We start from the raw sequence: 14,533 nt of genomic DNA, 5'->3' as shown, positions 1-14,533 counted from the left end.
TGACTAATGTAAGGTTGTTAGCTGTTCATTTATCACCATTTTTGTTGAGAAGATAAATTAGATAAAATGGCAGGCATGAAGGAGAAACCCTCAAAACCACAGCCTCTGTGTAGTGGCTAAAAGCAAGTAATTTGGAGACAGCCTAAATTTAAATCTAAGTTCCACTATCAATGGAACTTAGGCAATTTATAAAAACTGATCTTTGTCACTATTTTCTCATCTGATTAAAAAAAAAAGAAAGAAAAAATTAAGAAAGGACAAAAAGAGAGAATACCTGAGGGGCTCAGTCAGTTAAGCGTCTCACTTCAGCTCAGGTCACAATCTCACAGTTCATGGGTTCGAACTCTGAGTTGGGCTCTGTGCTGACAGCTCAGAACCTGGAGCCTGCTTCTGATTCTGTGTCTCCCTCTCTCTCTTTCCCTCCCCTGCTCACACACACTCTCTCTCTCTCAAAAATAAACATTAAAAAATTAAAAGAGAGAGCGAGAAATAGAGAATACATGTAAAATATATAGAACAGTACCTGGCACATAGTCAGTCCTCAACACATTACTGTTATAATAATGAAGCTAAAACTTGTTCAGTGATTCTTCACAATCACCTGTGACAGGTCTACTAGAAAGTAAAATCGATGTAAAAACACCTACTTTCCTGGACAGTTCAAACACTGTTTCTTTGTTGGGAGAGAGGTCCTACTAGCATAACGCATGTTTTCTTTCATGTTCTGTAGGCATGGGTTTGGAACTCAACAAACTGAAGTTCAAGCCTGACTCTATCACCAAGTAACAGATGGGTGACTTTCGCCAAGTTTCTCACTATTTCTGAACTACAGTGGAAACAAAGGTGAGTGGCATCTATAAGAGTGAGGATAATTACAGAGATTCAAGTTTGAGGAAGCTTGTTTCTCTAAAGAATCAATACAAGTCTAATATAAAATACAGAACTGAGCTGATGAAAACTTACCTAGTACATCATGGGATCAGTAGCCAATCTGAATAATGACTAAGAAATTGGCATGAATCCAATTGTAAATAAGTATAAATTGCCTGTCATCTAAAACTTGGCAATGTTTTGTATTTTTAGCCTCTCTGAAATCCTGACTACAATAAAATTGTTATATTGCATTTTGTGTGTGTGTGTGTTTCTCCCAAATACTCATTCATTTCCTGACATGGTGGAAATGCCCAGAAAGCAACATGGTCAAAGAATCATTCATAAAAAAAAAATCACTATTCAGTGGAATCAAAGTAGTCCCCTTAAAAGGATTTTTACAGTCAAGATATTTTTCATTTGTAAAAAGAAACAAATTCAAACATTAAATAACAATGTGGTAAAATAATCTGCAAAACTCCGTAGCTCTAGCTACGTCTATAACTGACAGTCTCCATGATCATGTATGACATGAAAATATCTACTATATTTTACTTAGCTTACCTCAGAATTGCTCCCCTGCAGAGGAAGAGATCTGGGTTTATGCTGACTTTTACTAATCTCTTTTACAGAATTATTCTCCCCTTTCTGTTCATCTGGATTAATATCCTTGATAAACCGATGGGCAACATCCAATACATTGGATAATATTTGAGATTTTGCCTGTTAAAAAAGGAGCAAAATATGACTTAAAAGACTAATACGTCAGCCTAAGTAACTTAGATACATTAAATCATATTTTTATTATTCTAGGATTAGTAAAATTCAATACATTTTATTTAATATTTCAAGACACAAATTAACATTGATATCATCCAATATAATAGTGATAACTGCCATCTATTGAGGGGCTAGTTTGTGCTCTTATTACCCTAAGGATCTTAAAAACATGTCATTTAATCCTCACATCAACTCTGAAGCATAACTATTTTTGCCTCTGTTTTAAAGGTAGAGGAATAAAAGCTCTGATGATTTAAATAATTTAGGACTGGTCACATGGTGAGTGGGTGGCATGGTGAGCTGGGAAATGACCCCAGGTGTGTATAATTCTAATGACTCATAGCCTTTCCCCTAGGCCAACCCCAAATAGATAGGTGTGCTATTTTGTGCACAACATAGCTAAAGAACTAAATATAGCTAATCTAATAGGAGCCTGAATAAGCAGTAATGAGCATCCCTTGTTGATAAAACATCTTTAGCAAGTATTAGGTATTCAAAAGTGCACATCAGGAAGTGCCTCTATCTGCAGGTTCCCTAGTAAACTCCAAGTTGTTCCTCATATCATATCTTTGCTCATGAGTTTCCCTTACCAAGGAGGCCTTCTCTCCTCTACCATCTTCTTTACCTGGCAGACTCCTACTTCTCCTTCTAGATTCATCCCAAGTTATTCTCAAGGTCCAGGAACCTTGCCTTGCCTTCTTCCCTCTGGCTGTGTGAGGTGCCCATCCTCTGTACCCTCTTCATACCCAAAGTAGATCTCTACCAGCTCACACAATACTGATTTTACATCACCTTTTGATATTTATCTATTACATCATACCACATAAGTTCACAAAAGGAAAAAATAACGTCTTCTTAAATATTTGTATGGAGTCTCTGTCCTCTCTTCGCCCGCAAAAGCGGTTCCCTTAAATATTTCTATGGTGATCACAGTGCCTGGCATATAACATACAGTAAAAATGAGGTGGTGGGAGGAGGGAGAGGAAGAATTGCAGAATAAAATATATAATTGAGAAAAAGATTAAAAAGAAACCTTTCCACATGCTTTCAGAGTAACTGAAAAGGAACAGACAACTCTTGGAAAGACCCTAGTCTCTGAGAGTTCTCTTATCAGCAACTACCCTGGTCTGCCCAAAGAGTCTGCAGGATTCTGGATCCCATCTGAGCTTGAACCAAACAACTGCCAGTAAAAATATTACTTTTCACCAGGATGAGGCTCTCTGAAAACCTGGTATTAGAAAACCAAGCAATAGGTCTTACTCCATTAGCAAATGTCCTCAAGACAGAGAATAACTTCAGCAAGGATTAGAAATAATTATTTTGTACCTTTCCATGGAAATATTCCTATTTTTAAATTTTCATCTAGTTACCTATTTAAATAACTAAGATTACACTGAAACTTTCCAGTTATGACCTTTTTAGATCTGTTAAAATTCACTGCAATCTCATTCTGGAATAAATCACTTACGATAAAATTAATTAGTGTTATTTCACACTGAATTAATGAATTATATATGAAAAATGACTAATGTGGGGGCAGTAGGCTGCTCAGTCAGTTACGTGTCAAACTCTTGATTTCAGCTCAGGTCATGATCTCACTATCCATGAGATCAAGCCCCACATTGGGCTCTGTGCTGATAGTGCAGAGCCTGCTTGAGATTCTCTCTTCCCCTCTCCATCTGTCCCTCTACCACTTGCATGTATATGTATGCAGTCTCTCTCTCTCTCTCTCTCTCTCTCTCTCTCTCTCAATAAGTAAACATTAAAAAAAGAAAATGACCAAAGTGATCTATGATACACACACACACACACACACACACACACACACACACACACACAGAGATGTATAAATACCTGTGGCATCTGCTCCAAATTTTCCCAATGATCATCAAAAAGCCTATACAGATCTATATAATCCTTATTTTTAAAATAAATTCAAAAATGGTAATGCTTTATCCTTACAGAAATATCTGTATTTTAACAATTTTTTTAAAAAGGTGTAATCCCTTATAAGTCTGATTTTAAATTCCCTAGAATAGAGATCTATTGATTTCAAAGATGATTAGAATGTCTAGTTTTCATTTTACACATTCTTAAAAGTAGTAAAAACAATAGTATTGATTTTATAAAAAATTATCAACACAGAATTATCCAAATATATTAACACAAAACAAAGATTATTCCTGTCCTAAAACGAATCCTGCTATTAATGTTTCAATTAATTGCTATAACATTTTCAGGTAGGATATTAAGGGACTCTGAAATGGAACACACAAAAAAATATTTCATTTTTAAATTTACTGATAAAAAATAAGATTAACATCATGGATAATTAATAAAATAAAGTGCTACAATTGATTATCTTAAAGTTCTGCTAATTTGGTAAAAATAAAATGCCAACAAATGGGAATTTTCTTTCCTAGAGTAACTTACATTTAAATATTACTTTTCTCAGAGGGGCCTGGGTGGCTCAGTCAGTAAGCATCCAACTTCGGCTCAGATCATGATCTCACGGTTTGTGAGTCTGACCCCAGCATTGGGCTCTGTGCTGACAGCTCAGAGCCTGGAGCCTCCTTTGGATTCTGTGTCTCCCTCTCTCTCTGTTCCTCCCCCACTCTCATTGTCTCTCCCTCTCTCAAAAATAAAGATTTAAAGAATGAATGAATGAATGAATGAATAAATAAATATAAATATTATTTTCTCAGTTATTAGAGTGGTATATGTCATCTTTCTTATTCTTTAAATATGCACAGAAAGGGAACAGATATGATCCCTATTACATAGACAAGGAAATTCAAGCTCATAATGATTATGTTAAAGCCAAATGGATACAAAATATTGGAGCTTGAGTTAGAACCAAGGTCTTCTTCCAGCCTCCTTCTCTCTTCTAAATTACACTAACACAGATAATGTGTTTTATTTTTGAATTCCTGAGACTTACAATATATTAATAGTTCTCAATAGATATGAACATTTTTCCTTCCTTTAAAAAAAACTATAATTCCAGGGGTGCCTGGATGGCTCAGCTGGTTGGGCCAACTGACTTAGGCCCAGGTCATGATCTCACAGTTTACGAGGTCAAGCCCCACATCAGGCTCTGCACTGACAGCTCAAAGCATGGAGCCTGCTTTGGAATCTCTCTCTCTCTCTCTCTCTCTCTCTCTCTCTCTCTCTCTCTCTCTCAGAAATAAATAAAACATTTAAAAACAAATTTTTTAACTTAAAAAAACACTATAAATCTATACATAGTTGCTTATGCAGGTATTAGATTGTTTATAGTTTTTGTTTCTAACTTATTCTGCTTACTTATTTTCATGTTTTGCTAAGCACTAGGAAACTCAAGGCAAAAACAGATTCTTCTTTACTTGTGGGGAGCCATGTGAACTTTGCAAAAACAAAACTTACAAACAACAAAATGAAAAGTAATTTTCACTCTAGAAGAGTAAAATTATTGGGTAATTTTATCCTATAAAACATCTATCTCTTAAGAGGCATAAAATTTAACAACATCATTAACATTAGAAATTTACCATAGTGCTATAACATACCATTTTATAATACTTATAACTTCCTAAGTATCAGAAAAATATATCATATATATGTTAATGATTTGCAACTTCCTTTACCCAGATTAGTCTCCCATACATACTCTAGAGAAGAATCTACAACTAACTACTAGATACATCTCTCCACAAACATAGATTCTCCCTTTGAATCTGGGTGGAACTCTGTGATAGCTTAACAGAATGTGAGAAGTAGTGATGAATTTCATTTCCAGTGGCAAGGCAGTAAGAAAGTACCCCTTTTACTGTTCAGCAAGCTTTGTAAACGGATTACAGTGATGTTGGAAGTAACACATCTAAGACGGTTGTGCTACATATTAAAGTCCCCAAAACCAGAGGGAGGGGATGTTTAAAATGAGATGTAGGAACATCCGTGTTGAACTCTAGGTGAGTAAAATTAAACTTTTACTCTTTTAAGCCACTGAGATTGGGCTCTTCTACTTCAGCAAGCATTACCCTAATATGTAGCTTCATATTTGGAAACTACTCCTAAATGGATATTCTGTTTCAGCTAGTGGAAGGAAGGAAGGAAGGAAGGAAAGAAGGAAGCAAGGAAGGAAAGAAGGAAGGAAAGGGAAAGATAAAATTTTTAAGTGTTTCCTATTAAAAAACACACATAAATATATTACTTCTATGTCTTGCCAAAATTTTCCTCTCTCCTTGGAAAAGCTAGCTTTCCTATTATAATTCTATTTAGCATTTTAGGTCCAGATCAAATGTCATCCAGTTGCAATGTATATCAATGGCATTATAAAAAATAGTTCAGAAGGGCAAATTATTTAATCTCTTTGAAACAAGTTTTCTTCCTCAACTAACAGCAGCAGAATTTATATATTTTCTATGTGCCCTTATAATTCCTTCCGCACATCAGTACTAGAACTTTGTTCCTCAGTGTGTAATCTATAAATCAGCAGCATCACCATCAACTGGAAACTTGCTGAAAATACAAAATCTCAGGTACCACTCAGGATCACTGAATCAGAACCTGCCATTTAATATGCAACTTGAATGCTCATTAAGGCTTAATAATCATTGTGTTAGAATAGTTACCCTCAGTTGTGTTACAATTGGTTGAATACATCTGTCCTCCCTTTTGTGATTGTGAATTCCTTGAGACAGGGGACCATGTCTTATCCTGCCTTATATACCATGCTTTATATTGCCTTCTTTTGATTCTTCTCCCTGCGGCCCTATTCTTCACACTTTGCAACTAGAACATTGCTTGACGCTGGTTAAGTACTTGAGAAATGTTGGTTGAATCAAATTTTGCTGACTTACTGAGATAAAAGTGCCTAAAAGTTCTATTTGAACATTTCTTCCATATACTCAAGCTTTCTAAGTCAATGTCAACACAGGCAAAATCAATGGCACTGTTAATAATAGCACAAAAGGGAGAATCATTTACCTCTCTAAGCCTAAGTGTTCTGTACCTATAAAACAAAGACAATATTTACCTTGCAGAACTGTTGTGAAAAATATACATCCTGTATGAAAATCACCTAGGAGAGTGATGACACAAAGTAATGCATTCAAATGATTGCTACCATTTTATCTAGATCACAATATACCACTTCTCTGTAAGTAAGAGAAATAGCTCAAACATCCAGAAAACAATCTCTATCCAATTCAGTAGGCAGAAGTGGGACTTTATGACTATGGTATAGTGAAGAGGTCAGTAAATAAGTCTATCCCCATAAGACAAATGTTAAACTGGATAATTTTTTTTAAAAAACTGCTTCAGGGCTCTGAAATCAACCAAAAGCAAACACCAAGTTGAAAAGTATTTTCTCAAGAAGAACTACTATGACATTACTGGAGAATACCAAGGATCTTCTTTACATGGGGTCGCTCCTATCTTGTATCTCCCTTCCCAAGTTGGTCAATGTTACCAGGGCCAGACTGGCCTTGCTAAACAGGAAACATGCTTGATTCCTGGCAGAGGGCAGAATCTTAAAATTACAGTGGCATTATCAATGAGCCAGCAAATCTGGTTATAAATGAACCTACAGCTCTGACAGCCTGAGGCGTTAGTCCCAGTTAGGGTGGGAAATGGACCAGTCAAACATTTAGTGGGATGATTCTGAAAATGAGAAAGCTGTATATTAGGGCTACTCAAGAAATGGAAATCATAAAAAAGAACCAAATAAAAATTTTTAACTATGACCTAAATAGAGAAACAAAAGATTTGAAAAGGAAGAAGAAATATTCAATGTACTTGAAGAAAGATAGAGATAAACTATCTAATTTGAAAAGCAAAAAGTAAAAGATTAAAGACCTATGGGGTCTTACAGACCTACAGGGCAGCATCAATCATCCAACATATATTTAGTGAGTGTATCAGGGAGAGAGAAATGAGAAAAAAAATGTATATATATGAAAAAATGATTGTCACAAACTTCTCATATATGATACAAACTATTACCTTAAAAATCCAAGAAACTCAACAAGCCCTAAGAAAGGTAAATATAAAGAGATCCACACCAAGACACATCATAACTAAATTATGGGAAGCCAAAGATAAACAGAAAATCTTGAAAGGAATGAGAAAAATTACTTATCACATATATGAGCACATAAATATGAATAACAAACTGATTTTTGCATCTGAAAAAAATGGGAGAGCAAAAAGCAGTAGAATGACACAAAGTGCTGAAAAGAAAAAACTGCCAAAAGTTATTCTATATTCAGGAAAGCTGTCCTTTAAAAATGAAAGTAAATATAAAGACGTTCCCAAATAGGCAAAGTAAGAGATAATTCATTACAAGCATATGTGCCTTATAAGAAATAATAAATAAAGGTTTTAAGGCTGAAAGGTATTAAATCTAACAGAAGACAGATCTCCAGAAACGTAAATATATGGGTAAATATAAAACGTATTTAAATATTTCCTTTTTCCTCTTTTTAACTTCTTTTAAATACATAAAGTAACATGCAGCAGTAACTTTGACACTATATTGTGGACTTGTAACACTAATATATAATATATAACCCACACAAAGAAATGGAGAGAAAATAGAGCTACAAATAGAGTCAGGTTCCAATATTTTACCAAAGTGAGTATTAACATGAAGTAGTGTCATATAGTGTGATACCCAGAACAGCCACTAGATAAGTAAACACATGGACACACATACATGCACACACCCACACACACTCAAAAAAGTAATTTCAATGGCACAATAAAAATATCTTTAACACAAAAGAAAGTAGTAAGGGAAAAAGGAACAAAAAAGACAAAGGCATATAAAAAACAAATAACAACATGGAAGATGTAAATTTAATGACATCATAATTATATTGAATGTGAATGGACTAAACACACCAATAGAGACCAACATTGTCAGACTTGGTAGGAAAAAAGTAGAAGACCCAACTATATTCCATTGATAAGAGCCTGACTTTAGTTAGATTCAAAGACAAATAGGTTAAAACTAAAAAGATGGAAAATATGGAGAACAAACAGAGGATTACTGGGGGGGTTGTGGGAGAGGGATGGGCTAAATGGGTAATGGGCATTATGGAATCTACTCCTGAAATCATTGTTGCACTATATGCTAACTAATTTGGATGTAAATTTTAAAAAAATAAAATAAAAAATAAATAAATGAAGTAAAAAGATGGAAAATATATACTTTGAAATTAAGAATCATAAGAGAGCTGGAGAGTCTATATTAATAAAACAAAAAATGCAATAGCACAGAGGGATATTTTATAATAATAAAAGTCAACAAAACAGGAAGCTACAGTTATATTTATGATCAATTATATCTACAACAGTTATATATGTAACAACAGAGCCCCCAAATACATAAAGGAATAGCAGATACAACTAAAAAGAGACAAAGCCAGTTTAAAAGTCCAATTAGAAACTTCAAACCCCCTCCTCAGAAATTAATGAAATAGCTAGGCAGAAAATCAGTAAGGATATAAAAACTTGAATACCACCGTGAAGTAACTTAACCTAAGAGACATTGAAAGAACCCTTGACTTCACAATATCAGAATATTAATTCTTTTCAAGTTCAAATGGGGCATTCTTTAGAAGAGACCAGTATTAATAAATTCATAAGAACTGAAGTCATACAAAGTATGTTCTCTGACCTCAACAACAACAACAACAAAAAATTAGAAATTAGCAACAAATAACTTTGGGAAATCACAAAATAGTTAGAAATTGAACAACTTGTTTCTAAATAACCTTACAATAAAAAATAAATCACAGGGGATATTAGAAAATAACCTGAAAAGAAAGAACCTTAAATTGATTAGAAATTAAACATATCAAAATATATAAGATACAGTTAAAGTAGTGGTTAATGTGAAATTTATAGCTTCAAATGTTTGTTTTGGAAAGGAGGAAGGCATAAAATCAATAGTCTAAATCTAATCCTCACTCAAGAAAGTAGGAAAAAAAATGAAAGAAAAAAGTCCAAAAGTAGGTGGGAATCAGAAAATAAAGATCAGAATAAATGAAATATAACAAAATTTAAAAAAAATCAATAAAACTAAAATTGAGTTTGTTAAAAAGACTTGAATATGTATAAACTTTTAGCTAAACTAACAAAAAAGAGTAAAATACAAATTAACAAAATCAATAATGAAAGAAAGAACATCATTCCAGACCTACAGAAGTTAGAGGAATCTAAAAATCTCATGCCAATAAATTAGACAACTTAGATCTACTGGATAAATTCCATGAGAAACAGAAATCACCAAAATTGACTCACTAAATAACAGGAAATCAGAATTGAATAAGGTAAAGAAAGTAATAATTCAAAATCTTCCCATGAGAGAAAAATCCCAGACTCAGATTGTTTCACTGGTAAAGTTTGTTCAATATTTAAGGGAGAAATTACACCAATCTAACACAAACACTTTCAGGAAAAAAGAGGAAGAAATAATTCTAACTCATTTAATGAGGCTAACGTAACATAATGCCAAAGTAGACGACCACATTTCAGGACACTAAAACTACAGACTAATCTCCATATGATCATAGATGCAAAGTTCCTTCACAAAACATTTGCAAATCTGATCCACAAATACATAAGTTATGAATCATGACCAAGTGAAATTATATCCAGTAATGCAATCTTAATATCTAAAAATCAAGTATTGTAAAAGCCATATCAATAAAAGAAAAAAAACCATGATAAATGTTGGGACGATGAAAATGGGGAGAAACAGAAAATACAAAAGGACTTCCTCAAATTGGAAAGAGCATCTATGAAAAACCTACAGCTAACATCACAATCAACGGAAAAGACTAAATGTTTTGCCGTTAATCAGGAACAAGGCCAGGATGTGAACACCTGCCACTTCTATTTAACATTTTACTGGTTATTCTAGCTAACACAAGAAGATAAGAAAAAATAAATATAAAAACTTCTAGATTAAAAAGGAAGAATTAAAACTATTTTATTTGTAGAGAATATGAATTCTCCATATGTAGAAAATCCTAAGGCATCAAAAAAAAAGCTACTATAATAAGTGAGTTTATTAAGGTCACAAGATTCAAGACCAATATTCAAAAATCAATTTTATTTATATATACCAGCAATGAACAACCCAAAAATAGAATTAAGAAAGAATTATACATAGTAATATCCAAAAGAATAAAATACTTAAGAAAATGTTTAACAAAAAATGTATATGACTTTGACACTAAAAAGTATAAAACACTGATGAGAAAAATTAAATAAGATGTAAATAATGGAACAAAATAATGTTATAGACTGAAAGACTCAATATTGTTAAGATGGTAATCTTTTCCAAATCAATCTGTATACCACACAAAATCTTTAACAAAATCCCACCAGGATATCTCTTTTTTTTTTTTAATTTTTTTTTTTTAACGTTTATTTATTTTTGAGACAGAGAGAGGACAGAGTATGAACGGGGGAGGGTCAGAGAGAGGGAGACACAGAATCGGAAGCAGGCTCCAGGCTCTGAGCAGTCAGCACAGAGCCCGACGCATGGCTCGAACTCACGGACTGTGAGATCATGACCTGAGCCGAAGTCGGAAGCTCAACCGACTGAGCCACCCAGGCGCCCCAGGATATCACTTTTCAACACTTGATAAGCCTACCCTCTCATGTATATGGACACAATGACATATCATCTCATACCCATTAGGATGGCTACTACAAGAAAACAAAGGATAACAAGTGTTGATAAGCATGTGGAGAAATTAGAATCCTTGTGCATTATTAATGGGATTGTAAAATAGTTTAGCTGCTATTAAAAAAATGAAATTTCCTCAAAAAATTAAAAATGGGCTTAACATAACTACCAAAGCCATTTCTAGATACATATTCAAAATAATGAAAAGTGGGGTCTCAAAAGAAGTGTCTGCATTCACATGCTCATAGAAGAACTATTCACAGGAGCCAAGAGGTAGAAGCAATGCGAGCATCCATCAATGCATGAGTATATAAACAAAACATGGTGTGTGTATATAGATATATATATATACACACACACAGTGAAATATTACTCATCTTTAAAGAAAAAAAAGAAAAAGTGACACATGCCACAATGTAAATGAACTTTGAGGAAATTATGCCAAATGAAATAAGCCAGATACCAAAAGAAAAATATTCGATAACTACACTTATATTAGATTCTAGAGTAGTCAAATTAATACAAAGTAAAATGTTTAATGGGTATAGAGTTTCAGTTTTGCAAGATTAGAAACTTCTGAAGATTGCACAATAATGTGAACATACTGAACTATATATACTTAATATTGATTAAGACGGTAAATATTTTCATGTATATTTTATAATTAAAATTTTTTAAATGTATATGAAACATAGAGGATCTAGAATAGCCAAAATAATTTGAAACAAGAACAAAGTTGGAAAACTTATATCACCTAATCTTAAAGCTTCTTATAAAGCAACAGTAATCAAGAGTGCAGTATTGGCATAAGGCTAGGCAAATAGATCAAAAGAACAGAATATAGAGTCAAGGAATAAGCCCTTATGTTCAATTGATTTTTAATAAAGATGTCAAGGCACTTCAGTGGGAAACGGCAGTCTTTTTAACAAATGGTGCTATGACAATTAGATAGCCATAGGCATAAATATGAATTTAGACTTCTACCTCATACCAAATACAAAAGAAAATGTATCATAGACCTAAATCCAAGGGCTAGGGCTATAAAACTCATGGAAGAAAATACAGGAGAAACATTTTAGGCAAAATTTTTCAAGGTGGCACTTAAAACATGATCCATAAAATAAACAATTGATAAATTAAGGCTTTGTCAAAACAAACGTGATCTGTGGACACCATACATTCTGTATCAAAATTCTTTCAGGTTTTGCATTTGGTTTGTGTGTGTGTGTGTGTGTGTAATAATTGACACTCTTATCCTAAAATTGACAATATTATTCTAAAATGCACATGGAAATGCAAAAAATATAGAATTAATATTTTTAATATGCATTTAAAAAGTCAAGCCATAGACTAGAAGAAAATATTTGAAAATCGTATATCTGATAAAGACCTACATCCAGAATGTATAAAGAACACTTAAATCTCACTATCACAAAGACAAACCAGGCAATTTTTAAATGGCCAAGGGGTGCCCGGGTGGCTCAGTTGGTTAAGTGTCCGACTCTTGGTATCAGCTCAGATCATGATCTCATGGTTCGTGGGATGGAGCCCCAGTCGGGCTCTGCACTGCAATGCAGAACCTGCTTGAGATTCTCTAACTCTCTCTCTGCCCCTCCCCCACTCACGCTCTCTCCCTTTCTCTCTCTCTCTCTCTCAAAATACATATACATTTAACAAAAAAAAAAATAAAATGGCCAAAAGATTGGAATAATCTTTTCATCAAAGACATATAGAAGGCTAATAAGCAAATGCAAAGATGTTCAATATCATTAGTCATTAAAGAAGTATAATTAGAACCACAATGAGATGGCATTAGACACATACTAGAATAGCTGTAATGCAAAACACTGACAATACCAAGTTTTGGTGAGGATGTGGAGAATATGAAATGCTAATAAGTTGCTGGCGGGAAATGTAAAATGTTACAGATATTTTAGAAGATAGTTTGGAATTTCCTTAAAAAGTTAACAAATACTAATTTTGGAAGTCAACAATTCTGCTCCCAGATATTTAAGAGCAATGAAAACAGTCTACACAAAGATCTGTACACAAATAAATATTCATAACAGCATTATTCTATGGTGATTCAGTAAGCTGCTTGCCTATTGCTTTATTTTTTAGACCAAACTCCTTTTATGTTTTAGCCCAAACTTCGAAACATCAAAAGCCTAAACAATCTATATATCTATCAGTTGATGACTGGATAAACAAAATATGATATATCCACACAATAGAATATTATTTAGCATTAAAAAGGAATAAACTCCTACAATGAAAATGCAATAATATAGAAGAACTTTATGCTAAGTAAAAAAAAAAGGCAGACACAAAAGATTACATAGAAATGATTCCACTTTTATGAAATTTCTAGAAAAGATAAATCTATACCAACAGAAAGCAGATCTGTAGTTGCCTTGGGCTAGAAGTAGGAGCAAGTGTTGATTGCAAAAAAGCACCAGGAGATTTTTTTGTTGTGATGGAAATGTTCTAAAACTCAATTGTGGTGATTGTTGCACAGGTTTATAAATTTACTTTAAAAAGTATACACTAGGGGGGGGTGCCTGGGTGGCTCAGTCAGTTAAGCATCTGACTTTGGCTCAGGTCATAATTTCATGGTTCATGAGTTCGAGCCCCACTTCTGGCTCTGTGCTGACAGCTCAGAGCCTGGAGTCTGCCTCAGATTCTGTGTCTCCCTCTCTCTGCCCCTCTCCCGCTCATGCTCTTTTTCTCAAAAATAAATAAACGTTTTTTTAATTATGCACACTTGCAATGTGAATTTGATAGTATGTAAATTAAACCTCAATAAAAGGAGTTTGGACTAAAAAATAAATCAGTGAACAAGTAGCTTTCTGCATCACTATGTCTAACTGCAGCAGAGACTTGTATTAAAGTGAATACTCAATTTCAAGTAATGTCCCCTTCCATGGTCATTTCTCCCTGACCCACAGTGGTGCTCATCCCCACCGGCCCCACCATGGGAGACACAAATTACTCAACATATTTCTGTCCTCTGGGCCACGGTTCATTGAACAAGGAGTAACCACTTAGTCTTCACTGCGTTCATGAAAATTTAGATTTGGAATCAACGAAGCAACATTTGTTCTGTCACTGACATTCTCTTATCTAATTCACAACTTGTTAATTATAAAAAAAGAATAAAGTAGATACACAGGAAAAAAATAAAGTGGAAGAAGAAGT

General features: G+C 33.8%; 1 protein-coding gene across 4 annotated transcripts in view; it reads right to left on the bottom strand.

Annotated features, from left to right (window-relative positions):
• The window catches only part of ZBBX (zinc finger B-box domain containing), a 121,580-nt gene that overhangs the window by 56,278 nt on the left and 50,769 nt on the right, over positions 1-14,533 (bottom strand). For all 4 annotated transcript variants that reach the window (XR_006207591.1, XR_006207592.1, XR_006207593.1 and 1 more), the window contains one exon: positions 1,435-1,593. Coding sequence is in view for 1 of the 4 variants with exons in the window: in XM_042956588.1 (XP_042812522.1) it covers positions 1,435-1,593 (159 nt within the window). In the remaining 3 variants the exon portion in view is untranslated. The remainder of the gene's footprint in view (positions 1-1,434; positions 1,594-14,533) is intronic.

This window comes from Panthera tigris, chromosome C2 (genome assembly GCF_018350195.1).
Source record: "Panthera tigris isolate Pti1 chromosome C2, P.tigris_Pti1_mat1.1, whole genome shotgun sequence".
Classification (NCBI taxonomy): Eukaryota; Metazoa; Chordata; class Mammalia; order Carnivora; family Felidae; genus Panthera; species Panthera tigris.
Note: the sequence above shows the minus strand (reverse complement) of the source record. Positions and strands in the feature narration are given on the sequence as shown.